Source organism: Ischnura elegans, chromosome 4, assembly GCF_921293095.1.
Source record: "Ischnura elegans chromosome 4, ioIscEleg1.1, whole genome shotgun sequence".
In the NCBI taxonomy this organism is placed as follows: domain Eukaryota; kingdom Metazoa; phylum Arthropoda; class Insecta; order Odonata; family Coenagrionidae; genus Ischnura; species Ischnura elegans.
In genome coordinates, this window is record NC_060249.1 from 75,585,525 (window position 1) to 75,612,470 (window position 26,946).

Sequence of the window (26,946 nt, forward strand, 5' to 3'; positions counted from 1 at the left end):
AAATTAGCTTAGGGTTCAGTGGCGAGTCCAGGATAGGGTCAAGGGGGAGGCTAACCCCCCAGCAGTGGTGGGGTCCGAACATAATTACCATTCTATCATTAGTTAACTGGATACCCCTCTCTGGATCTGCGTCTGTACTAAAAGTGAGTCAAATAGGCCCTAAGTTTACAGCTAATATTCGTCAAAGTAGGTCAATATATATCGCAAAATACAACTAAATATTTTGTACAAAGTGGCGACTTCCAAAAATTTCGATTTTATCTAGCGTGTGTTTCGACCCAATGGGTGGGGGGTTTATACCTCCCTAAGCCCCCCCATAGATCCGGCACTGGTTGGATTCACCATATTTTGGAGTAGCGACAAATTTTTTGAATGCTCATAGTAGCAGCTATTTGGATTCCCCCTTTATTAAATTTTTTTATTTTACATTGTTTTGTAAAAAAAGCATTGTGGGAAGAAAAATTTATAGAAGAGGAAATAAGTCCAGGACAAAAAATTAAAAAGGCGAAGAAGCTAATGAATTCGTACCAGATTTAAAATAGTGGGTGCGGAGGTTTTCCTGCTTATTTGCTATTGCCTCTTGCAATAGGCATGCATTGCATCAATTCAATCAATCCCCAAACGAAGGTACGAAAACAACTGATGTGAAAAATGGAACTGTTAAGGCATTATTCAAACAGAATTAATGACTAAAAGTCGGAGTGATCGTATTTTTGTGTAAAGAGACATTAGTCATGATTGATATTGGCAGTACCACCCGAATATGGCAGTTGTACGCCGATATTTTATCATTTACATGCTGTCTCACAGGTCAACTCTGTAAGAATTAGGAAATCCGCAACACGTTACATATTTCTCTACGTCTGTAGTAAATGACTCGGTGAGGGCATATTTTTTGGTCAAACTGTAGAAGCCTTCCCAGAAATTGAAGAGGAAAGCTACTATGATGGAGATTTGATGATGGTTTTTTTTTAATTTCATCGAAAATTGGCCAATTTTAATCGATTTCACACATATATTAAGATGCCAGGACCTGTCAGAAACAGCGTGGTAAGCGCCGTAAACGGTTGAGTTAGTAAAATTTAGTGGAGTAGAGCAAGAGTTTAATAACTACTACCGCGACAATTTTGTCTTAAAATCGGTAAACTTGATGTAAAACTTTTTTATTTTATGATATTTCTTGGAGTTTAGGTCAATGTCAACTTTTTCTTACACTTAATGGAAGATATTAACCAATTCGGATTAAAAAATGCATTCGTAACAAGGATGCAGGTTGACGACTTCGGCGTGCCTTAAAATTCGCTTCGAGGAAAGATATACTAAACAAGGTATTTTACACCATCCTACACCAAGGGCCATGAGCTTTCTCTCAACCAATGACGTTTAGGGGGTCTCCCGACAGTTTTTACTGCCATCAAATTGACAGAGTAGTTTACGTTAACAATTCTCAAAAAAAGCTTGCAAGAAAGGAAAAAAATCACTAAAAATATTGCCGACCACGAAAAATTGAACCCGTAATTGTCAGGAAGGGATAAAAGGAAATCATTAAATATTGTGAGGCGTAACTAAGGTGAAGATTCGACATGAAATGAAGAAAGAAAGGGAAAAGATTAACAGTTTCTTTTATGATTATTTCATAAGCAATCCATGTAAAACAACTTAACTAAGCGTAGCTTGCCTTATTATGAACCAGATCAATTAATGGCATTTTCCTTCAATTAAGCACAAACCTCGCATTAATCTTGAAATCGATTTTATTGGAGGTACGATAGTTTTTCTGTCCTTGGATGAACAAAATTATCTCCCAAGGTAATCGTGAATTTAAAAGAGAAATTTGAGCTCAATCAAATAATGACTGCCATTATAGCTATATCATTCTACAATTTTTGCGAACTAACACATGCTCTTTCTGAGCTTTTATATAGCTCCATAAATGCGCCAAGTTAAAGTGAAGTTTTAGTGAACAAGGCTTTAATTCGACCCGAGTTGTTGGACTAAGCGTGACCCTGAGAGAAGTACCCTTGATCAATCTTTAAGCCGATAACTCCTTTCGAAGAGGACATTGGGTTGAGTGCTCTGCCATCTTGTTGAGATGGGGCTTGAACTAAAAGTGGACCTGTCCATCAAAGGAAATGGCGATTTTCGCTCTGGAGCACTTTCGGGCAATAACAAAGAAGACCTCCCAATCATGGATGAGTGAGCAAGTGCTTTTGTCAGTCAAGTGACTCACTGCCATTTGATGAATATCAAATTAATTCGTTCGTCCAATTCTCCAATTGATGACCGGAGATGTCCCCGCTAATTTTGGGCTTTTATTCTCCAATCAGTGAAGAATGGCGCGGTAACATGGGATGGAATAACTTTACGGATCATCCCGATGAAAGCATGAGAAATATCGGTCGCTTGTCTAAGATCACGCGTGGATAAGAAAGTAGAGGCATCAAGACGAATATAGAGGCAGCTTGGTCTCATGACTTCGGTATTAATAAAATACCTTTAACGATATTCGGGACTATTATGTCATGTCTTTATCTTTCTTGCGAGAGGGGAAAGTTCTTTAACCAATGGTATTATGAACAGGTATATGATAAATACTTAATAAAATATGGCATTTAAAAAAGAATTTGTGCAATAAAGACAAATCCATATTACTTTTTTCTATCGACCTTCTACTTCTCAGCAATTGGCTGTTTTCAATTACCGATTTATTTTTTAAATAGTGACAATACCTTAGATTTTCCACATAAATGTATTAGAAAACGACCATGGATTCAATGAGGATCGTCATCATTTGGCGCCCCATGCATTATTGAGTAAGTATTTATCGCACGTTAATCGCTGGGAAAGCTTCCGACCTTTCATTAAGAATTTGTTAGTTAGTCATCCAACCAGGTTTATTGGCAAATTGGTAGCACTTTTTATACTGATAGGCAATTTTTAGGCACCGTTCGCGTCGTTTAGATTGCGTTTATGTTGCTAATTCATCCAATAAGACCTAAATATCTATAATTCATTGACCGCAGCTGGCTTCTCAATAAAATAATGCATAACCTGGAATGAGGGCTTTCCTTTTCAGTTTAGCCCGCCAATTACTAGATCGTATTACCGCCAATTACTTGATCGTATGCGATCAATAAGCCATTGAAATCCGCGGGGTGGGTGTATCCCGCGTGTCGTAATGGAGATTGCCCCGACGTTTCGCGACCGACTACTGGTCACTTCTTCAAGGGAGTAATGATGGTCACTTCATCATTCCCCTGAAGAAGTGACCAGCAGTCGGTCGCGAAACGTCGGGGCAATCTTCATTACGACACGCGGCGTACACCAGTATGTCACTCTTTTTTTAATCACCATGAGCCGCGGAAGCTTCAATCAAGAAACTTTACAAATTTTGATTTTAAGGGTCATTAAATTTCAAGCAGAGTCATCACTCTTGGTTTTAGCTTTCAAACAATGGAAGAATTTCAATTTTAACTAGAGATGTCATTATATTCTTTTCCATACAAAACATATCCCCAGACTTGTTGCTTGGAGGGTACGAAATGGTCGACATGCTACCATTCCTCAAACGTCCTTCGCCATTGCCCAGCCCTTACAATTCCCAGCGACCCTCCCAGCCGTCATCTCTCCAGTTCGTATTCCGATCACGCGCAAATCCACCTCAATGAGTGGATCATCTGCGGGTCCATTATCAAATCTGTCGCCGAATTGGGTCGGAGTCATTCGGATCCATTCCGTTTAGTCCGATGGGGTCACTTAAGTTGCTCGGGTGCTCTTCAGCTGGCCCAAATCCGAACGAATTCGCCGTGTATGTTCATTCAATCACGTTCGTACTCAGCTCTCCAGGTCAGATTTCGGTACCAAAGCAAAATAAATCACTTTGGTTGACGACATTCTTAGTTTACACTCTAAATAATTTACCATAATGTGCATTTTTATCGAATTATCTCCATGATGAACTCTACTTACGATGAAAGGACTCGTTTTTTTATTTTCTACCTCATTAACACCATCTAAGCATCGAAGTACTAAACCGTTTTTCAGAGAAAGACGTCATGATTTATATCGGTCAGTTTTTCCCTACCGGCGAACGAATTGGGTGCTTCAGTTACCTGATGGCGTCAATAATTTTTCAAGCGGGCTGCAATTAAGCGATTTTGTTCTCTTAAATTTTTTTAAAGTTTAAATTGGCATTGTACGGCTGAATGCCGAGCCGTTATTTTGCTGAAATTTATTTCGCATTCTGTTTACAGAATTCTTAAAAATAATAAGAGATTACTTTTCACTTTAAGGACACAGTTTACATTTCTTTACGTTAACGTTACACCCTGATGCAGCGGCAAATAGTAAATTTCGATTTTTTTCTCATCAAATTGAGAAACATATTCGCGTAGCGAAGCAGAAAGATAACCAATCGCCTCTTTTATTCTCTTCTCGGGTTATGCGGAGAAAGACAGGTGTGATAAAAATTCCGATAGACGTTAATCTCAAGCCTTTTGCGCAGAACCTTAGAAATTTGGAACGTCAATGATGCGATGGGGAAGTCTCATCCTTGGAAATACTTGATAATGTCAACTTTGTATTTTAGATTTGCCCATAGCCAGCCCACAGCTGCTTAGATATGCCCATAAATATATACCTTAAGTTGGTTGCTTGTGACCAAGAAGGTAAGGAGCGGGGTAGATAGAGGTCTAAGCCCCTTCCCCGAAATTTTTGAGAGATACCGCAGGGCACACCTTCAAAAAATCAACCTCTTCAGATAAATCTCCCACAACCAGATTTTTTGGCTACAGCCATTCTTGAGATCATGATGCAATACGATTGAGTCTATCCTTTTATTCTTAAATCCATTCTTTTATTTACAATCAATATTTCCAGATTATTACTATAAATTCCAAAAATAAAGGTTTTAGTCGCAAAATCGTATTCCAATCTTTCCAGATTACTTAATTTGATTTTGTGCGATCATTAACTGTTTGCATTGCGGACGACTCCGTTAAGTTGTCACCGTGGCTAGCCCCGGTATTATTAAAGTTTATTATAAGGTTTAGTTACAAAATGGGATTCTTAACAATGAGCTTCATTATCCCAATTGATTTGAATTCCTTCTGTCTTCTTACATATGAATAGAAGTGAAGTGATTAAGTTTTACTCCTTCCCATTTATACCAAATTAAATTTTCATGGCGTAAGTCTCTTCGAGTCCATCAATCAAAAACGGTTTTCCCTCTTATCTATTTCTGCTGACGGTTCCTTTATTCCTATCTATCATAATCGATCCAAAGCACGTGAATGATCTAGGCCGTTATAGAAAAGACCAGCTTGAACCCCTCAACAAGGTGTACACGTGCAGAGAACAATGTATGTACCGATAATAATAATCGGATTACTTATGGGCAAATCTGACCTTATTCAATATCAACTAATTGAATCTATACTTATAAGCCTAGTTGACGTTCCCTGCTGCCAATAATTTGATACCACGACCCGAAAATTTCCCCTTTCATATATAACTAGCTGCTTCATCTGAGATGAGGTGAAACCGTTCCATCATAAACGAAAGAGATTTCGTAGGTTACACTTGAAATGTTTATTCTTTACACTATACGAAGCGTTTAGATGTTCTGAACAATTTTATGTCGCTACATCCACTTATGTGAAAGTTCTCAAGTTTTTAAGAGATTCCCTTAAATCAATTCTTTTCTCAAAATAAAAACTTTCATCTAGAAGAATTTGGTACGATTATTTAAGTGTAACCAAAAAGATGGTGAAGATTACCAACCGTACCTACATGTAAAATTAATCGTAATAATCTAACCGTAAATATTCCAAAGAGGAAATATCATTTTTACTGGTTAGGATTCGAACCCGAATCTCCCGAATTCGCGCTTGATGCTTCACGAGAGGAAAAAGATGAATGGGTATCTCTGGCCGGGCCAATGATTTTTCCTCTGCGGAACTTTATTACGCTTCACGAGTACAGGCAGGAGATTCTACACCCGCATACCGCTCGGTTAGTCCTTCAAACAATGTAAAAATCTAAATTGATTAATGATTAGCTTCGACATTTATATGAAAGAAATTCAGATTAATCTATCAAGTGTGAATTCTTCCTGTATTGCGAGAGACCCTGGCCCCTCTAAGATGATTACCTTAAGCTTTCAGATGTGAAAGTGATGAACTGGCAACTAATGCTAATCATAATCACTAATGCTTATGTTGAAGTCGAGTTTCAGTCCCACACAACGTGAGATTTAATGATGAGTTACGCTCAATGACATATGGAATCTTTAAATCGCCAGCTGTGAGGTTTATCTTAGGCATTACTTGGCCTTGAAAGAACAGCAGGTAAACACGAGGCAGGTGTAACGGACGATAAGCGGATGTGGAAAACTTAAACATAAGCAATGCCTCCCTTTATATAAAATCCTAACATGTTACAAATCATTCACTTTCACAACATGAGGCTTCGAAAAAGAAATTTTATTGAGGTAAAAGAATTATGGACTTCGAAAAATATAATTTTATGAAATACAATTCCGACCCATAGTCAGACAGGAAATCTAAAATGAAGACAGAAGTCGGTAAAAGGAAGGGAAAGATAAGGAACGACGCCGAAGATCTTCCTCCTTTTGCCTTTTTCTCGTAATTAACAGTAAAAAAAACGCGAAATTTTCCACCCAATTTTCATGAGTCGGTGACGTCATCAGAATTCTGGTTGAAGTACTCGTTCAGGGTGAGCTATCCATTGAGAGGAGTAATCTTCAACAGCAGACCATGTGAGGTCCATGCAAAAGGCCGAGGAGTAGCTAAGAATTCGTGACTCGCACGCATGAGTTCTGAACGTTCATCAGCCTAGTTGCAAAGGCGATAAGGTCGTCGATTTAATGTTGAACATATTGAATATGAATGAACATGGTGGTATAGGCTATACAGATAACCACTCTTCTGTAAAACCTGGTAAGTCAGGGAATCTCACTGAGTCGAAAGTCTAGAAATGACATGGAGACGGATAAAGAATTTTGAAAAAATAAATTTTGATTCAAATTCAATTGACGATTTTTCTTCGCTTTCTCATTTATTGGCATATCTTCAATATTCGAACAACCTGTTCCCAACATGTCATATAGAAGAATCTTTGTACGCATTAAAATCTATTTAAACATCACGAAATTACTTGTTTGAGGTCAATATTCCACCTTAATTAACCACATTTTATCACCGATAAAGATACATAAATGGTGAGATGAATTCTTATAAACTGTTTGGTAAATTTCGAATGTATAGTCGCAGGCAAGAAGATATTCGGGTAGTTGAAGTGTTTAAACTCCTCATCGATCCAAGTATAGTAATTAAATAAATTAATAACGCAAATAAAAATGTAAATCTTCGTCAAGGGCTTCAACTCCTCTTGAATCAAAAAGTATTTACTCATTTTTTCCCGAACGATGCGAGCAGGATGTCATTGCAATGCAAATGGGATAATATGTTCAATAATTACACATTCGCTAATGAAATATTCGTGAAGGTTTTAAGGGCTTTGTTAAATGATTAAAGACACTTGTCTGGCTAGCGTTTTACATAAAAAGCTCACAATAGCATAGGTTATTTTTTAAATTCGCTAATTTTATTCTTTGCACGTCATGGTGATCAAAAATGCCTATCACTTGTGAAGAGCCACTGAGACAGCATTTTTTTCTCTAGAAGGATATAAAAAGCACAAACCTTTTGTCTTGCTTAAGCTACGATTTGCAACGTGCAGTAAGATTATGCACGCAACAAACCATTTTTTCATGTGCGTGACAATGTGAAACATATTGTGGAATCGTAAAATTGGATAATGCGAAGTCGTGATTTTTCACGATTGTTAAAGCAGTTGAAAGCCTAATGAGGTAGTCTTAACTATCAAGTGCATCGTTAAGAGGCATTTATGGTATCATCAAAAAAATAAACAACATTTGAGCGCCCTGAGGTCGTACTTGGTTGAATCGCATGAAGCCACTCGCTAATAAATGTGCTTCTCGTGTGATTTTTTCGGAGCGCTACGGTTGTAATTGCACCCTACTCCCGCTTATGATTCTTATCAAAGGAGCGTATCTGCAGGTAGGTTTGCACAGGTGTGCGGAGATTTACGCCCGCTATTTAATGAGGTTAGATAACGTATTTATCTGAAAATCTTGGGGTGTTACATTCAACATACGAGATAACTTGTGCAACCTCAAATTCGTAATCAGCATTCATGGTCAACCTTCCTTTCCGTAAATTAAAGACAGCACTGGTTGGGAGATTGCCATCTAACTCAATGATTTGTGAACGATAAATTTTGTAATTTTTTCTCCATTGAATGGAACTTTCATCCTTCCGGTCATCTTATTCTCGGCCATGAAGTAAACATGCAACTTGCCGATAGCTTTATTATTTGCATGCTTTAGTTTTTGTATTTTTGTAGTCCAACATTTTTTCCATATTCCTTTCGTAATTCTCATGTTTGTTTGGCCAGATGATGAATGTTGGCAAGTAATCGAGTAAAAGTAATGTTTACTTTTAACGATTAATTTTTACGAAATGTACCTAATTTGTATTTGTAGTTTTCATCTAATGGGGAAAGAGGAATCCTTACTTTCGCTGTAATCGTTACTTGCTCGTAATCCACGATTACTTTACTGGTTTTACTGATTATTCAATCACCACGAACCTTTGACTTTTCCGGTCATAGCACAGATCACTAGCTGGATTCAAAAAACCTAGAGGTCTGCGCAGTGCCCACGGAAGTCAAAGATCTGATACTTGATTACTAATCATGAGGAGTTTGTCTCGTATAAGTTTATATATTTTTGCGTAGGGTAAAGGAATCAACACTTCTTTCGGAGCTGTGTCTTTATTTACGTTATTAAGGCATTACTATGGCAAGGAGGAGAGAGAGACTGAGATTTCCACACTGAATATGCAGTAAATATTAAAGAAAATAGCATGGTAATGAATAAAACACTGGGAAATTACCGTCAGAGGAGAGAAATGAATATATTAGATATTGTATGTCCGTGTAATTGATTTTTTTGTCCATACTTTGGAGGATTTTGACTTTAAATAACGCGTGTATGAGTGAAGCCACAGTGAGTACGAAGTAAATATTCATAAAAAGAGGAAATGATATACTGGGTACTTACCGGCAGAGAGATTCGATGAACATGGTGATGCTGGTCTTCTTGATGTTCGGCGCCCACATGTGTCCGAGAGAGCCGCGGACTTTACCGCATTCGCCCTCGAAATATCCTGTCTCCTCCTCGCCGTCGAACTTCCAGAGTCGTCCAATGTTCTTAATATCCCTCTCGCCCGTTCCCATGGTGAACGTTTGCTCTTTGTTCGTGCCGTTGAACTGCAGAGAGAAATATAGTACAGTGTGTTAGCAAAAAGAACAATAAGCGAGAGTTTTGTTTACACCGTATCCTATTATGCGAGAAAAATGAGGAAAGAAGTGAGCCATTAAATTTTATTGTAGTTAGTAGAGCAATCAGGCACCGTGCGCCGATTTAATTCGAAGGATTACCTTTATTTTGTGACGTTAACCTTGTCTTAAAGCGTTTTTATCGGATTGCTCTTTATAAACAAAGGCGCAGGTGATTAGCATGAGTGCCTGTCGGCCAGTTTTTCGCGAATGAAATGTAAATAGCTTAAGGATTCTAGAAAATATGAAAATATTTTGTGCTTTCCGCTATGTTTTAACCTTCCATGGATAGTTTTTGGGTAATGTTGATCTTAAACTGACCGTTCACAAGCAGTGACCAAATGGAGATTGATAAAAAAACAGCCCTGTTATTTCAACATTCAATCGGGGTTAATCCGGAATTGAGCATATACAGCCATTTTTTCCGACGTAGCTCAAATTAGCCACATCATAGACGTACGCATAGGCGGAATTAGGGTGTGGGCGCGGGGGCATGTGCCCCTCCCCCCCAGAAGCTTAGGAAATAGACAAAATTTTTAATACGATTATCATTGCGTTCATTTTATTTTGTGTATTACGGAGCCTCAATCATTTAATTTAATATTAATAACTTTCATAGCAAAATAAAGAGAAATTTTTCTAGAGTATTTCTTGTATTTTGTTTTTAATCTCAAATACTAGAAGACCTGTCTGACCATCGTGCCCCCCCATCTCCAGAAAAACATCCTAGATCCGCCCCTGGACGTACGCACTGATAATCGTGTTGAATGGTATAGCTACTTAGACCAAGCGAAAGAAGAATGGGAAAGAAGGCCTGGCGTTTTTAAGCGAGCAAGTAGAAAAATAGAGTCGCCAAAAATAATATGTGAAGGGATAAGGAAAAATTAGGTGGCAGGAGTAGTTCGCATTAGAAGAAAGAGTATTGGGCAGGCGGGAAGTAGAAGGAGGAGGATACAATTTTTTGATGATTTGGAGAGATGTGGCAGGTATACCTAATGAAATGAATACGCTTAATTACTTTTCACACCTTAAAGTAATATTGATACCGTGGATAGTCATCAGTGCCGTTGTCAGAATTTTTTTCGAGGGGCGAGGGCTTAAGATGAGACCTTGTCCAGCATAGCCCTCAAATGTCCATGGAGGAAAATGATGCCGCGGTAGCTTAACTGTTTGAAGTTCTTGAACCGGTATCGGGAGATCCGGGCTCGAATCCCGATCAAGGTAAATGATATTTTCTCTGAGGATTTTCTGCACAATTTGTGCATTGTGGGTGACTCCGTAAAGTAATACCGTGGCTAGTACCGGTATACTTGAATTAAGATGAGACAATGCCGCTACGGAAAGGTAAACGCTAAAAAAATAATGGCAGCCACCCATCTCTTAATTGTAATGCTATGAATTGCTGATATTATAACTTCAATAAAGCAGCGTGGAAAATATAAACGCATATTTTGAGCTGCTTTACCAACGCTGACGAAATTTTAGGTTGAAAAACTCGAATCATTCCTTCAAATGTTCCATACATAAACTTTGATTTCAAAGACGCACCAACGTGCTGCTGCGTCTATCTTTGCTGCCTTTACGAGATAACTTTCTTTCCGGGGTCAAAGATCTCGTAAAGTATGCCAAAAGACAAAAAAGGTCACCTTTAGTATGGTTTTGTTCTTCTTTCGTTGTTAAAAATCAATTATATCAAATTATGAATCAACAGAAACATTCATTTATAAGATCTTATATAAAAAATATGTGTTCCAGCGCAAACGTTTAGAGGATGCAGGCATCCCTCTCGTCCTGTCTTTTTTGGTTAAGGATGTTTATTCGCGTAAAACGTATGCTATCATGTTGAAATGTTCAGGGCATGAAGAGTAGACCGGGTTCAAAATTTTCCTATAAGTATATCTATATGCATTAAGTTTGTAGCGTGTCAGTATGTCTATATTTTGCATAGTCACAGCCAAGCTCTCGTGTTCCTTAATGATGCTGTCCTAAACGATTAATACTGAAATATTTTTTGCAGAAATCACACTTATTACTCATAGTTATCTTGTCAAGCGTTATCCTCGATAATTAGGTGTGTTTTTCTAAAACACATCAATTTCTATTACTGTTCACATTCGTATAATTCAGAGAGATAGCAAGTGTATTCGTTTGATCCACATGTCAAGCAATAAATCATCCTCTTATGGACAAGGTCTGGACGTGCGCGTAGCTTCTTCCAGACTTCGACATAGTTTACTCAAGTTCTCTTCCCCTCAAACAGATCCAAAAAAATCATGTTTACTGGCGTATAAGGTTTTTATATTATCTTGAAATTTCCAGGGTACGTAGATTTGGCAGTCTTAGCCCGCGTCTAATATGTAAAAATATTCCATGGGACGAAACACAGAGCTAAAACTTTCAAATTTTAAACAGAGGCAAATGCGGAAAACTCCGTACACTGCGTACCCCGAAAATGTCCAGATTTTATCTGTATATATTAAGTTTGTGTTGTGTCAGAGTGTCTGTATTTTGTGTTGACAAACTTTAGGGTCTATCTCAGTCTTACCAAATGCTACAGAGATAGGGTTTCATGCGTTTGACGCAAAATCTCTGCACCTGCATTTTAAACTAGGTCCCAGCGCTGTAGCTCGCCATTGCGTACAGTTGCGGGCAAAAACAATCATGCAAAAACGGTCCAAAAATAGCTTGCCAACAAAATGGGAGATAAGCAGTGTCAAGCCAAAATTAATTCCTGTCTCCCCACTACGATACTTCTCCTTTTCAAACCTAGCAAACGAGAGCCAGGTACTGTCATGCTACAATTTGCTGGCCGAAGTGGCAGCGGGGTAAAGTCCTCGCCTGCCAAACAAGAGGTCGTGGGCTCGAGTCCCGCCAGGGTAGATTTTCCCCATCCAAGGTATGGTTGTTTTTGTAAGTGCATTGTTAAATTTGTTGAATACCCCAACATAAAATGGCCGATATGAGCTGTATTCGGAGGTTTGGGAATAAAATAAAAACAAAATAAAATACAATGAATTCCATGCCCCCAATCCTCAAATGACAATTTCTCCCAATGGGCCCATGAATTTCTCATGTGGGACATGATTCTCATAATTGGGCCATGATGAACAACAAGGTAACAACCGGTAGTCCAGCAAGGTCAACCTGGGTGCAGAGCACGCATTTGGGCACTGCTAGTCACAGTCATAAAAATTTGCAATTCAGAAAATAATTGAAAGATTAAAGCAAAAAATTATCAAATTTAACACGCATGAAATTGTTGGCAGCGCTCTAATTTTTACAACCCGTAAATATCAAAGTTATAGGATGATAATTAAGAGGGTAATCCGTCACCAAAAAGATCGGTCGGGGAAGATGTTTGCGTCCTTTTAAAGCAGCGACTAAGCAAAACCTTTTAAGCAAAATTAGCAGGGCCGGAACACACTTTCCTTAACTGTTTTTAGAAATGAAATATTTATCTGTCTGTTTTTAGTACAAGTTATTATTTACATTTTATTACAACACATTTTGGTTTGGATACGAATGTCTATATTAAAAATTCCGGCGCAGTAAAATCGATAAAAGGGTTATTTGACTATTTTGTCTTCTGTTAACCAGTGCCGGAACGGCACGGCGTTAGGCCTTTTTGATGCATGCCTGTCTTATCAACCAATTAGTAGGCTAAACTCTTTCATCAGAAAAAACTTTTATGGCAGCGTTATTGCAGGGACATACACGTGGCGATGACCGTGTGGCGTGTATGTTGACTTGGATGTAATGAATATTCACGCGGTTAGTCATCTCAGCTCAGATGTCTCCGTCATGATATGCATCTCATGCGGACTTGGAGGTGTAGCTCTTGCCACAAAGTTTTCTTTTTCCGATCACCTTTTGCGACCTCGACTTTGCCACGAGGGAGCCGCGATCTCACCAAGGAAGGCCATTTGACTTTGCCGACCGTCAGCGCGCGCACGGTCATTGGGATCAACCTGTGAGATTTGAAACCGCGCCAAGAAATACATTGCCGACTGAGACGCTGGGAAGACATTGTATTTTCACGGCGCGAAATCGAGGAGGACACGTGGCAAGAGTGTTTCTATTTTGTGCTCGGGCGTCGGCGATATGTTTACTATTTCTCGCACGAGAAGGCGTGTCAATCTGCGACGCAGAAGCGGGCGAAGCTAAGAATTGCATGCAGCCGCCTCATGGTGACGATCCTGCGACATGTTGAGCAACGCGATGTGAAACGACAGCCCAGGAACTGAAGAAGTCAGAGGCAAGTCGAGATGCATAAATTCAGTGCGTAATCAAATTGAAGCCTATTGCTCCTTCGAAAGTGCATTGACATGTGCAGCCCCTTCATTGGGTGATGCCTGGAATTGTGTAGGAGCGTGAAAACCAAGTGGTTAAATATCACAAAATCTGGTGCCTGCAATAGATGTGTATTGGAATGTGAAACAGTCATTTAAAGGTTGCCGAAGCATGAAAAGTGATTTTACCTGCAACTTAATGAATTTATTAACAAAATATTGACTAAATCTTCTCGTTGCATCAATAACTAAATAAAAAAATATCGATGTTGACCCAATTACCTCATCTAAACAAAAGCCGTCATATTCGACAGTATAATTTGTTATTATGCTTAACATTTTTATGACCGTGTAGTGTGCACGTAGGAATCCTCTAGCATGCTGGTGATTGATCACCCCCGGCTAAACACCATAGGGATGACTCGCAAGGTATTATATAGATGTAGATTTGCTTTCGTCTCCTCATAGCCTCCGATACCTCACCCCACTTTATCCAACCGACATTAATGGCCTTCACCGATTGACAGACTTGTTTTCGGTCAAATGATCCAACTCCTTGGTTTCATTATAGTAAAATATCAGCCTTATTTTGATGCATTTTGACATTTCACATGGTCCGGGTCTTTCAAGGACATCATTCGCGAAAAAAAGTAATAAAAAACAAGATATTGTCGGCGGACGATTTCAAACAAAGAAACTGAAGAACGAGGAAAGTCAGTGAAATTGAAATGGTGTCTAAGGTTTATCGATGTTACCATAGTTCTTGGTAATTAATTCCAGCATGCGAAGTCTTACTATTGAGGAACCTGAACTACGTTGCACTTTTGTGTGGGTCTCACTCTGATAAACCTCTTTTTGTGACTGCCGGACTTGTTATGAGTTGTGCACCGCGCCATAAGAAAAGGAAACGCTGCTAATAATTAACCTCCGTCGGAAGACACATGATGGAATTCAATCATCATGATTTATAAACGAAAAAATAGTGAAGTTCGACATTTTTTTCTATTTGTCCGTGCTCAGTATCAATCGTACCGACCTAGTGCTTTTCATTCGTGTACCAAAAATAATTCTCTCATAATTCAAAAAGGTATCGCTTCTGCGACGAAAATATCTAGCTCATTATATTCCTTGCCCAACCTGTCTCCAAAAAGGGATTCTCGACGGATATCTCCTCATTTGAAATCACTAATTGCAGCCAAAAATCTACAGCTCCCTGAAAGCCTCGGCGACCTCGTGGTCAGTATTTTTTATTGCTCTTTGCTCGATACGCGCCATATTCAGCCGCGGAAGAGGAGAGTAATCAAAAGAAAACTCGTTTTGCAAACAAGCATTGAAAAAGTTGTCTTTTCCATTACCATAAAACCATTGAGCTGCTGAAACGCACAACATATTTTTTTTTAATCGTCGCGATTTAATGTATCATCATCGCCCGTTGCAACATACGCAGGTCAGTTGGAGTCGGGAGAAGCTAGCAACTCGTGACTTACAGGATATCGCCGACATGAGGGAGACCTTCACAAGTGGTAACATGACATATGTTGCGATTCGAAAACATGAAGTATCCTCCACATTACTTGAACGCACGTCGGGTTGATTAGCACTCTCTAAAATGAGGCGGATTAAGACAAACGCTTTGGGAGCGGAGAAATCTGGTAGGTAGCGAAAGAAATGAGGAATACATTCCCTAAAGCCAGGAGTTAACTGAAAAGTTTAACGTTCTGTGAAAGCGGTAGGCGACAACACATTTAGTGGCCCACTAGGATCCTCTTTTGTAATATTCGTGGCTGAACCACTCTTCCTACGAAGGTATCACCCCGCCAACACACGTGAAAACTTACGTGGTCATGCTGAAATTTTCAGATAATATACAGTAGGCAATTATCAGTACTTGCCTTTATCTCAAGTTTGAAAATCTTGTCAAAGAATTTATTAAGCCAGCAGTATTTTTTTATTCTTGAGGTAAAAGTTAAGGTTGGCAAGCATTTTCTTTTTATATCCTGTAACATTCAAGGTAGCAGCATAAATTTCAAATTCATAATACGTCAAAAATATGAAAAAAGTATAAATGCTAACGATCCAGCGCTAGTGATACGTCCCCTTGATGATTGGTGCCCTAAAATCTTCCGCCACACGGCAGCCTAAAGGAGTAGTAACTCGTGTAGAACTGATAACTCAGAGGTGGCTTTTTATTCACTCTCACTTATGTACTCGAGGACTCACATTCTCATGTTTTTGTCTGACATAAACTCGTGCTGATTTCCCAAGGCTCCAAACCATACGTCAATATCGCCCACCCAATAATTTACATTCTTAATTCACTTTTTTAGCAAAAAAAAGAGACAGTACTAACTTTCGAAAGTACAAAACGCTCGATAATTACGCGACATTAATGCATAATTATATTTTCAGATTCACTTGTCGATGACGCATATTTTCAGGGTCGAGTTAAAACCCTCTTCGCGAATTTTGAGACAATTACTCCCCCATTCAATTTCAAATCGGAGGCCATAAAATGCAAATAAGACCATAGTTAATAGCAGTACATTCTGAATCTTGCAATAATGAATAGTCTGTGAAACGTACAATATTGTGAAAAATTAATTAAGTTTTGAAGTGGAACAAATTGCAAATTTACAGTAAGTGCTGGCGTTGGGGAAGGAGAGATGAATAGAGAGGAAAAGGAGCGATAAAGTGCTAAACAAGGTGGAAGTGGAGAGAAAACCTCTTCAGGAGGTACGGAGGAGGCAAGAGGATTGGGATGGAGTGAGTATTAAGTGGGGATGGGCTGTTAAAAGCCGTCTTCAGAAGAAAGAATATTAAGTTAGCCGGGAAGGGAGAGCAAGAGATTGGGTTTATGGATATAATAAAAGTGGACATTCATTGCGAATTGAAGATGGAAGTTTAATTTGGGCTGGGGGAACTAGTGATGGAAACATGTCGGTCGAACATTTTGGATGAAAAAATTAAACTCTGGTCTCGTAGGTACCAATAGATGGCGTAAAGCGTGTAAACCATTGTTTTAATAAAAATTCTGTGGAAAAATAGTTTAATTTTTTTCACCAAAATGTTCCGCAAATTTCACAAAGTATCACCCGAAACCACCAACTTTATGTCGGTTGAAATCGATTTTTTGTGCACTCGATGAAATCGATTTTTAATGAAAAGTAGAACTTTTCATTAAAAATCGATTTAATGAATGAAAGCATACAACATAAGCTGTGTCCCAACGCATTAGGGATTAGGGAGCATGGATTTGGGTGCCTTTCGGGGGGGGGGGGGGGGGATTCCATACTCCCCGGACCCAGGTCATGAAACCCCCCTCTACCTCAAATTTGATGCACCTTTTGTCCGACCGGGTTGTGTCATACGCTTTGAAAAGCGAGGAGTGATGATCGAGCAGTTGCTTGTCAAGGTGTTGCTCTATGAAGTAATAATGCGCCTGAATGGGTGCTGGAAAAGGGGGAATTGGAGCTCACCTCAAAGAACCATCCGAATCTCTCGGGAACCGGTTCGTCGGCTGGGAAGGTATTAGCCAGCGTGAAGAGCGACTCCTCGTGTCCCTCGAACATGAGCTCCCGGGCGGTGTGCGTCGACGTGATCGTTGACGTCTGACCAAGGGTCAGCGAGAGGGCCTTCTTGTTCCAAAAATTCCAATCCCGCGACTTGTGCGCTGCCATCTTCCAATGGAAATTTGTGATTGAAAAAAGAAATAAATCAAAATTAGTTCCAAAAGCCAAAAGCAGCCCAGCCAGCACAGATTTGAACTTATCCTTGGAGAAATCAGATATTGTGGGGATAAGCTTATCCTCCATGTGTAATATCCCTTTTTTCCACGATTTCAAGCGTTTGGGGTGGGGATGTCATGGTACCATATTGCCAAAATTGGCCGCATAGTAGCGCTGAAGTCCTCCATTACCGTTAAAGCCATTATAGTGGCTTCGTGTTTACATTTTTGGTGTTGTGTATAGTGGTGTTTGTGAGTAAAAATCGTTGATTATTTTGTGTATACAATGATAGTTAAAGTGATAATGCGACCTAAGCATCGTTTTTGTGTGCCTGAGTTCGATGTGGGCTACGCCGGTACGTACAGTTGTGGCGACACATCAAAACATCCCGGATTGTCGTGGATATTAATGAAGGAATCATCGACAGTGCTGTGATTTGTTAACAAATGCGAGGTATTAGTGATTGCAATTGCCAAATTCTAGGGTATAACTGTAATGGATTTTGAATTTGTGCGTTTAGAAACCATACGTAAGGTAATTCACCAGTCTCCTCTATAATTTGATGTAAGGAATTGAACAGTAAGATTTATGGTTTACCGATGAAGGTATAAAGACTGCTCCGTGTTCTAGTGTATTGTATATCGTTTCAAGATGAATCATTCATTAAATATATCGTTTTTAGAGCAATAATTTTGTTTATTTTCCACCTTCTTCTAACGGATTTTTTGGGATGTTCCTAAACTTGCGTGAATGTGTAACATAGTGAAAAAAAACCTCATTGTGGAGACTAGTGCGGTATTGGCTTTCGATGGTGAATGATTCAGTGCATTATATTTCATCATGTATGTTATTATACAGTATTGTATTGCAGTATCCCATGTAGCATCAAATATCTCAGAGGCATCTCACGAGATATGATCTCATAGACATACAGACCTCATAGACAGAGTGGTCATATATGCCTCGTGAGATGTCTCTGGCATATTTGATGCTATATGGGATACCATAATATAATAAAATACAATGATGAAAAATAATGCATTGAATCTTTCCTCATCGAAAGGCAATTTATGTTATTACGGTTATTACATTATTTTCACGTAGTTCTCATGAATCTCGCGTGGCAGCGCAGCGATCGTACGCGAAACAGCTGCCACCTAGCGGCAATTATACGGCGTAAGGATAGGCATATCTCAAAAAATGCGGAAGTGCATCTCCGATTTATCCCAAAAAACGGCGTGGATTATTCATACTTTATCTCTGCTTTCAGATAGGTTTCGTCACGGCATATATGTATAATATCCTCGTATTTAGGGATAAGGCAGAATCTGTGCTAGTTGGGAGATAACTATTACATATTCACTAGCACTATCAATATTGTGTTAAATATTATTTCAACCATATACGTCCCTTCACCTATTTCACCACAAAGGCCACGCTTAATTTTCCATCGTAGATTTAAAATCTTCTACTTTCTGGTCTGACCGCGAGCCGTTGCTTGACCTGTGCCCGGCATTGCTCTATTGAATTAACTGCAACGTATTCTCACCAATGCTCTAGCTAGCGACAAATCATGTTTGTAACTCGTAAACTATACAAGTTAAATAAAACGTTCAATTAGCAAATGGAAAATAAATGAACAAGTTTTGTACTACCTAGTGGTGTAATATATGAATCATGCCCATTATTTCAACATATGCAGCAGATTAAATGGTACCTGAAAATAAAAATTCTGTGCGTCCGTTGCGAAAACTTTCGGGATATCTGTCATATTGTTCGACTTTACCTAAATGAATTGAAAAACTGAGGAATTTTGATCATTTGGTCATAGAAGTTACCAGGATTTTAACAAAATCACTATGGCAGTCATGCCTAGAACCTTCCACCTCTCGCTACTACAAAAGACAATTTAATTCGTAATTCTTAACGTGAAATATGTTAACAATATGGGATAAATATGTTAAAAAAGCGTAATGGTAAAACACAATAAATGGCTTGTCCCCTGATCTATCAAGAACTGCCGAATTCTACCTACCGGATCTTTCATTCATATTAACATTTTGCTCCGCCACAACCAGTACCTGGAATTCTTTTATCAATAAGTTAACGTGCGATTGTACAAGTTGATGATAAAAGAATAATTTCATTTTATATAATTAATTCCTTCACTCGGTCCCTAAAAATATTTCTCCATCCAACTGCGGACGAAAAAATGTGGAGATGCCGGGGATCGAACCCGGGACCTTTCACATGCAAAGCGAACGCTCTACCACTGAGCTACATCCCCAACGTATCAATGGTTATCCAGAATTAGGTTCAGATACAAACTGTTTGGTGAAAGTAGCGGTAAGTGAGGCAACTTTCGAATACGGATTTTGCCGACGTCATGGCAAAAGGTGGGGTAGGCGCCTATACACAGCTCCACCACTCAGATTGTCTGCCTATTCTTCCACATTAGATGGACCCATTCATACTCTATTCTATTCGACTGCTAAGTATGTCGAAATTCCTCGATATCGGTGGAATAAAATATAAAAATCTTCAGGATTCTAATTTGCAATCGCAACATCGGGAATTCGCTCTTTTTACCCAAGTGCATTTAGGTCTTAAATAATGCAACCGAAAGAACACAATGCAGGTATCGCTAACCGGTGAGATGCATTACGCTAAAAACAACTTAACACAATCCAGCACAATTTGACGGACCGAAGTCAATGCCATAGTGAATACTATGGTAGTTTCTCTTATTCTACACTGATGCCTGCTATGTAATTTTTCATGAAATTTTGCGAACTTTCAAAAGTTTATGGATTATGGTCAGTAGAGACTTATTAATTTTCTATTCGATTCACTAATACCCTGTTTGGTTTTTTCAAATAAACGAATCCACAAAAACAGGATTCATTGTAATAACTGAAAATGATGTCGATTGAGGCTCCTCAACGGATGGATCTACTACAATTTCCTCCATCTCCACTATTTTCATGCTATTACATTATGACGAAAAATTGAAGCCGAAGTACAGAAGGGTTATGATATGTTTTTATCAAATTCCACCATTTTTACCCTTATAATTACGTACAATTAGTCATAGACATGATCGGCGGTAGAAATATAAAAGGAAAGTGATTTGAAAAACTACCTTGGTGATTTTCCTAGTGCGCAATATTATTTACATTGCCAGTATCGGGCGGTTTTTTATTGCGTGATCAAATTTAGGTTACACACCGTATTCCCAAAAGCGATGCAAGGTAGTGACAAAGATGAGAGCTAATTTTTTACCCAGCAAGGTAAAATCGCGCAAAGGTCTTTTAATATTTGAACTTATTTCGAAACTGAAGTGTAAAATCATATCATAATGTCTAAAATGTCTCCAAAATAACTATCAAATCCAAGTAGTTTATTGAATTTTAGGTAAAAAGTTACCTGTAATCACAATTAGCTAAATAAAATTGTTCCAGCCTACGGGTAGGTCTGAGAAAAATTATAATTGACAGAATAAATGATTATTTTTTCAATTATTAAAAGGCGGAAGGCGAAATTTGGGTGAATGTATGAAAACACAGTCAACATTGCGTCATCGATACTTTTATCGATAACTGACTTTATCCAAATCCTGGAGATTCCAACCGGTGAGATAGTTTGGTTCGTTCGTTTGGTTTTCGTTCATAATGGGCTATATACCGGTAAATTAATGCTGTTTTTTTGTTTTTCTCAGGTGATGTTGTGGAAACGGAGGGTAAATTTTATTATTCATAGAAAATTTTATTAACAGAGGTGAATTACCAATCAAATTAGGTTAATTTAAAATTAGATGTGAGGTCTAAAATTAATCCTATAGGAGGAGGTACAATAATTCACCAACGCTCACCAACGATAGAGGGAGTGGATTTGGGTCCTTTTTGTGAATGTGAGATTAGCTTCCAGCTTAAATTTTTACATTTGATTTAAAAACTAGGCCCTAAAATCGAATCTTGGTAAGACACGTAAGATTCTTCGTGTCAAAAAGCAAAGAATGGCTGCTGCATGGCGCCCAGTCGACCGAACGGAGTTTTTAGATTTCTCCCCACTCATCCAAAAAGCAAGTTTCCCAGAGAGTATTTCAATATTTTTATTATTATTAGTATTCTACCGATTAAGGTAGGTTTTCATGGAGTATTCAAGAAGGGAGCTGGGAGCCTCCCTTTCCTTCCAGCACTACCTTCTTTAATTCACTGTAAGGCCTACTCTCTTTCAATCTATCTAAAAATCCTATTCTTTTCCTTCCCCTTCCTCGTTTCCCTAACATTCTACCCTCTAACACCATTTTCAACATCCCCTCACCGCTAAGCACTAACTCCATCCATACCTTCTGTCACCTCCGTATCTCTTCTAAAAGCTGCCTCTCCTCGCCAACCATATCCAGCACTTTATTTCAATATGTGTGACAAAAATAATACTACAAACTACTTCAATGCACCGAACCATTCCAAATTGATCTGCTGGCCAATGGCGATTCGAATGAAATATTTCACCCTTTTTCGTATTCTTTACTTGATCAAACATATACCTACTTGCACGTAATTTAAACATGAAAAAGTTCGAAGTACAATCTTTTCAGGTATTAAGATAATAATAGAAAATATATTTCCGAACGAAAACGTCCTAGGTATTTTGTCAGCTGAACTTTCAATCACAAAATTCCTACGCAATTGACATCGTTATAAAAATGTAATGTCAAAATATTAATGGAAATGTATTCATATTACCCCAAAAATAAAATAAGGCGGATTCCAAGTGAATGTTTTGAAAACATTTCATTTGGATTAACAAAATACATAATTACAGAAACTTATTTGTTGAAATTTTACATTGCAGGATAAGAGTTAACGCTTTTATGATGTTTTGTGCATGCAGTTTGTATTGTGAATAAGTTTGTTAGCTTTTATACGCGATAAACATCGTAATTAAATAAATTATGTAATAAATTGTTAATTTTTCCTAGTATAATTGCGAAATGTTTTAAAAATCGAATGAAGAATATCTAATTTTTGGGTTCTTAATATATAAAAACAAGAACACAACTTTGTGTTTTCCGCTTTTTTTTAAATACCACCGTTTTCTGCTGTTACCAGATGATGATGTGGCAACCAAAACCGATAGCATTTTATAAGTCACTGGAAAACACCAAGTTTTTTTCTTTTGTTTAACTAAAAAAAACTTGCAATTTCATCCAACACTCTCATGCTTTCATCAGAAGTTTCTAAAGTTTCCACTCCGATACGTTATTTTCATTCCTTGCCTGCTTTCTCACTGGGAAGTGAGAATGTAGTATATCTTGAAAGGAAGTCCCTACCCATTGCACACTGTGACTGGCGTCAATGGCATTCCCTCCCGAGTGCAAAGATAAGGCGAAATATAGTAGATACGTGAAGCGAGACCCGTCACTCGCATATTTCACGCGCTGGTAATGCAATTAATTATTCCACTAAAGCTCAATGCTTCCATAAGCAGGTCATCTTGATTGCTAAAGATGTGAGTAAATTAGTACCCTTGCACGCCAAAATGCGACTTAATTCATTACTTACGTCGCAATAGGTGTGCCCTTTCGGTATCCTCTCTTATGATCAAGTTCGCGCTTTGAATTTTTACCCGAGTTTATAACTAATCAAAATTTGCAAAATTTGCGATGCACAGTTGGACTAGACTAATTATTATAGGAATAATTACGTCATCATATTCATATTTGGTGTTTTCACTTTCGATAACAATTAAACTGTGGGTAGTTGTATCGGGTGAGATCGTTGAGGACCCAAGATCGACAAAAATCGGCACTATCATCTTCAGGACTGTATCCCTTTATTTGCAAAAAAAAGGCACTTTAAAGGCATACTCTCTCGAGTGCCAGTTGCATATCATGCTCATCTCGCAAACGCACGATTAACTTGATGTAAAAAAGATGTGCTTGCTAAAAACTAACCGTGTAGATAATAATTGTCCGCATAGCATTAAAACTCTCATTAACTTTGATTTAACTGGCTGACAAATATCGAGATGATGAGATGAGTGATCAGTCCAGTACTTTACCCATTCACTATGCGAGAGTCGATTTGTTGTTTTAAAAGAGTATCACGGGCATTTTTCACACAACAATTAGCCAACGTGCCGCATGAAAACATCGAGTCGACCGTTTCACTTTATGTTGTCATAATTAGCGGAAGCACTGTTCATGCTTTCAAAACAAACCGATGTTGCATTTCCCGGTGTTTTCTTTCCAATGTCTATCTGATTTTCGCGACTGGAAAAGTTTTTGAAACGTTCTCGAAATAAGTAATCTTAAAGTATCAAATTTGACCTAGCTTGAATACTATCCACATATCTAGGACTCAAGAACTTACATAACCTGCCTAAGAATATATTTTTAGAGGAACCAACGATATAAAACCGGATAATAGTCGCTTCAGTCTTCAGACATCAAACCGGTTGAGAGCACTCGCTATGGACTTAACGACACGCAGCATGGAGTGGAAATCACAATTTTTTGGCCGTCTGTCGATTACGTACAATGATAGAATATATACTGAAGCTAGTGATGAGCGGAACTGTGATTTTCGGATCACTTCGTTACCTGTGACTGCTACTCATCAGTAACGGTGATTCTTAACTGTGATTGCGATCACCGAGGTGAATCACTCTTTAAAGTCATCGGTGATTTGTGGCGCTGCTATTCCTGCTACTTTGTCCAATTCCAAGGAATGAGCTCTTCTCAATAGGAACAAATAAACTTATAGAAAGTTGTAAAATTAGACAAAATATTTTTTTGAGGGAATAGTTCTGATTCCGAGTATATATTACAACAATAAAGTAAATTTGATGTGGTAGAAGAATTGATAAGGGGCAATCATTTTTTGTACGTATTTATAATCAAACCATCATAATTCAAAGCTTCAGCTGTATATTTCGCACAGAATGTCTTATTTATCATTAAATATGAATAAGACGTCGTTATTTTACTGTTGGTAGCATCATGGTAGCTGCCGAAGCTAACTTCACCGTATTCACAGTCGCAGTGATTTCGAGTATTTGGTGATTTAGTCACCGGCAGTGATTTCGAGCATTCGGTGATTCAATCACCGGCAGTGACGGGCAGTGATTTCGAGCATTCGGTGATTTTGTCACCGGCAGTGATCGGCTACTTCTATTCAATCACAGGTGGCGATATATCGCATATCACTTGTTAGTAGCCAGCGCTATCATCACCGAATCCAGTGATTGAATCACCGATCACGGTGATTTCGAATATTGAATCACCGACAGTGACTGCTACTTTTCAGTAACGGTGATTCAATCACAGTTAGCGATATATCGCTCATCACTAACTGAAGCTACAACCCTTAGTTTCTCGGTGTAACAGAGTTAACGGGACGCATCACGACCGGCCTTATTTCGTGACGTATTTCGTAGCTACATACGTACGTTATCAACTTCAATTTTTCTTTGTATTTATCGCGCAGTAAATTAACTCTTTCCTGTACTAAAAATTTGAAGATTTAACACTGCGTTTTCTCCTACATTAAACATTTTTTTTTAATACAAATATAAACGTTAAAAGGGGTTCATCCTATACGGTCTCATAATTTTAATATAATCGCGCAAGTTTTTGAACGAGTAACACGTTGCGAACATGCACAATTACGACCTATTCAGCTTAAGTAATGTGCTCTATTAGAAACATAATAAAAGATACAATTTTGTATGCTCCACTGAAGTTTACTTAACCAACCCATGTTTTGACATTACAATATGTCATTTTCAAAGGACATAGTGTAATGTCGAAATCTGGGTCAGTTAATTAACTTCTGTGGAACATACAACATTGTATCTTTTATTATTTTTCCTGTCACCAAGTTCCACCAACTATCGCCATCCATCCTTTAGGTGATGTGCTCTATTAATGGTCTTCTTAACAAAGGAATAATTTTCAATAAATTCGACAAAAACTTCGATGAGCATATTTTAAAAATTTTCATAGGAATAAAGTTTCATTTTTCTGTGTCACTTCGTCGAGAATTCTTATTTTATGCAAATGACTCAATACAGTAAAACTTCGATAAGGGAGACCTAGATCAGTAAGAAACCTCTATGAGTGAGACTTATTGCCTGGTCCCATCATATTTACTTTTGAAAGCCTCTATAAGATAGAATCAAGGAACCTCTATAAGGAGAGTTGAGAGGTTTTTTGGCCGATTTAAGGCGGAGAAATGAGTGCACTCAATGTCACACTCACACTTAAGATTTGTATAAATTTTATTTTAATTTGACTTGAAGGGAACACGTTCTTCATTAAATTAACTCACCTACCAATTCCTAACACACACCTTGATGGAAGTTAAGAGAGAGAGGTAGACAGGGATATTTTTTCGAAGAAAATTTCAGAAGTTTACACTGTTGCGTCTTCCAATTCCAGCGAATCCAGACATTCTGTTGTAGAGTCGTTTAAAAAAATTAGCAAATATATTTTTGATAGAATTTATGGGATCGAAAATCATATTAACCCTTTAAGCTACATTCGCCCGCGAGGATAGCGCCAGTGCAATCTTGCGGCTTTTTGCCGCATTTTAATACTTTTGGTTTTCCTGAATACACATTAAAATGTTAGGGTATTTTAACACATTTGGATAACTTCTAAAGCTAAAAGCACTTTAAATATTTTCTCTTTCGTTTATAAAAAAGAATAAAGCATATCAATATGCAAATTTCTTCATAAATACTTTGAATAATTTTTCGTAAGGAATTGCAGACGATAATGTTCTCGGTGGAGGAGAAAGTACAGAAACCGAATCCCAAAGTAATCTACCAGTGATCTATTCGCAGTAAACGCGCTATGTCGAATTTTCGAAAAATGCGGCAAAATCCCCACTTAACTTGTAACTACGGGTTAATAATACCATAAGAGCAATTAAAATTAACAGATTTCATTGAATAAACATTGTAAATAATTTTAAGTTTAGAAATTGTATGCATAATAAATTGATAATTGTGGATTCCGTGCACTATCTTCCCGCGACCTCATAATTTGTACCTCTATAATTGAGAGAAGTATTTCCGTAGCCTTTGTACGTGAGAAATAAGTGAGAAACCCCTGTAAGCGAGAAAGAATGCCAGTTCCTTGAACTCTCACTTATCAAAGTTCGACTGTATTATAAAGAATATTTTTTAGTCAGCCACTGGATGTCCGGATATGTTATCACCTCACACCAACCGTGCTTTTGACTCGGTTTACAGATTTCACCACTCGCTAAAAACTGACGGCAACGCGTTCCGAACTACTGTCATTCGCGATTCGCATGCGCATAACGCTCCGCTTGCTCAAAACGCTTCTACGACCGAATAGTTTGGGAGAGCTGCCAACATGCGACTTATCATCCTTGATGCGTCGCCTCACCACCACATTAGCAAAGGTCAGAGACGCATGGCCTAATTTGAGAGTCTCTCCAACAACCTGCCCC

General features: G+C 38.3%; 1 protein-coding gene and 1 non-coding gene across 2 annotated transcripts in view; both read right to left on the minus strand.

Annotated features, from left to right (window-relative positions):
- LOC124157682 (protein croquemort-like) overlaps positions 1-26,946 on the minus strand; it is an 82,552-nt gene that overhangs the window by 22,137 nt on the left and 33,469 nt on the right. Inside the window, exons 4-5 of the mRNA XM_046532621.1 lie at positions 17,210-17,410; positions 9,167-9,375 (exon numbers count right to left, since the gene is read on the minus strand). Of these exons, the coding sequence (XP_046388577.1) occupies positions 9,167-9,375; positions 17,210-17,410 (410 nt within the window). The remainder of the gene's footprint in view (positions 1-9,166; positions 9,376-17,209; positions 17,411-26,946) is intronic.
- Trnaa-ugc lies at positions 19,674-19,745 on the minus strand. The gene has a single exon. It is a non-coding gene; the product is annotated as a tRNA-Ala (tRNA).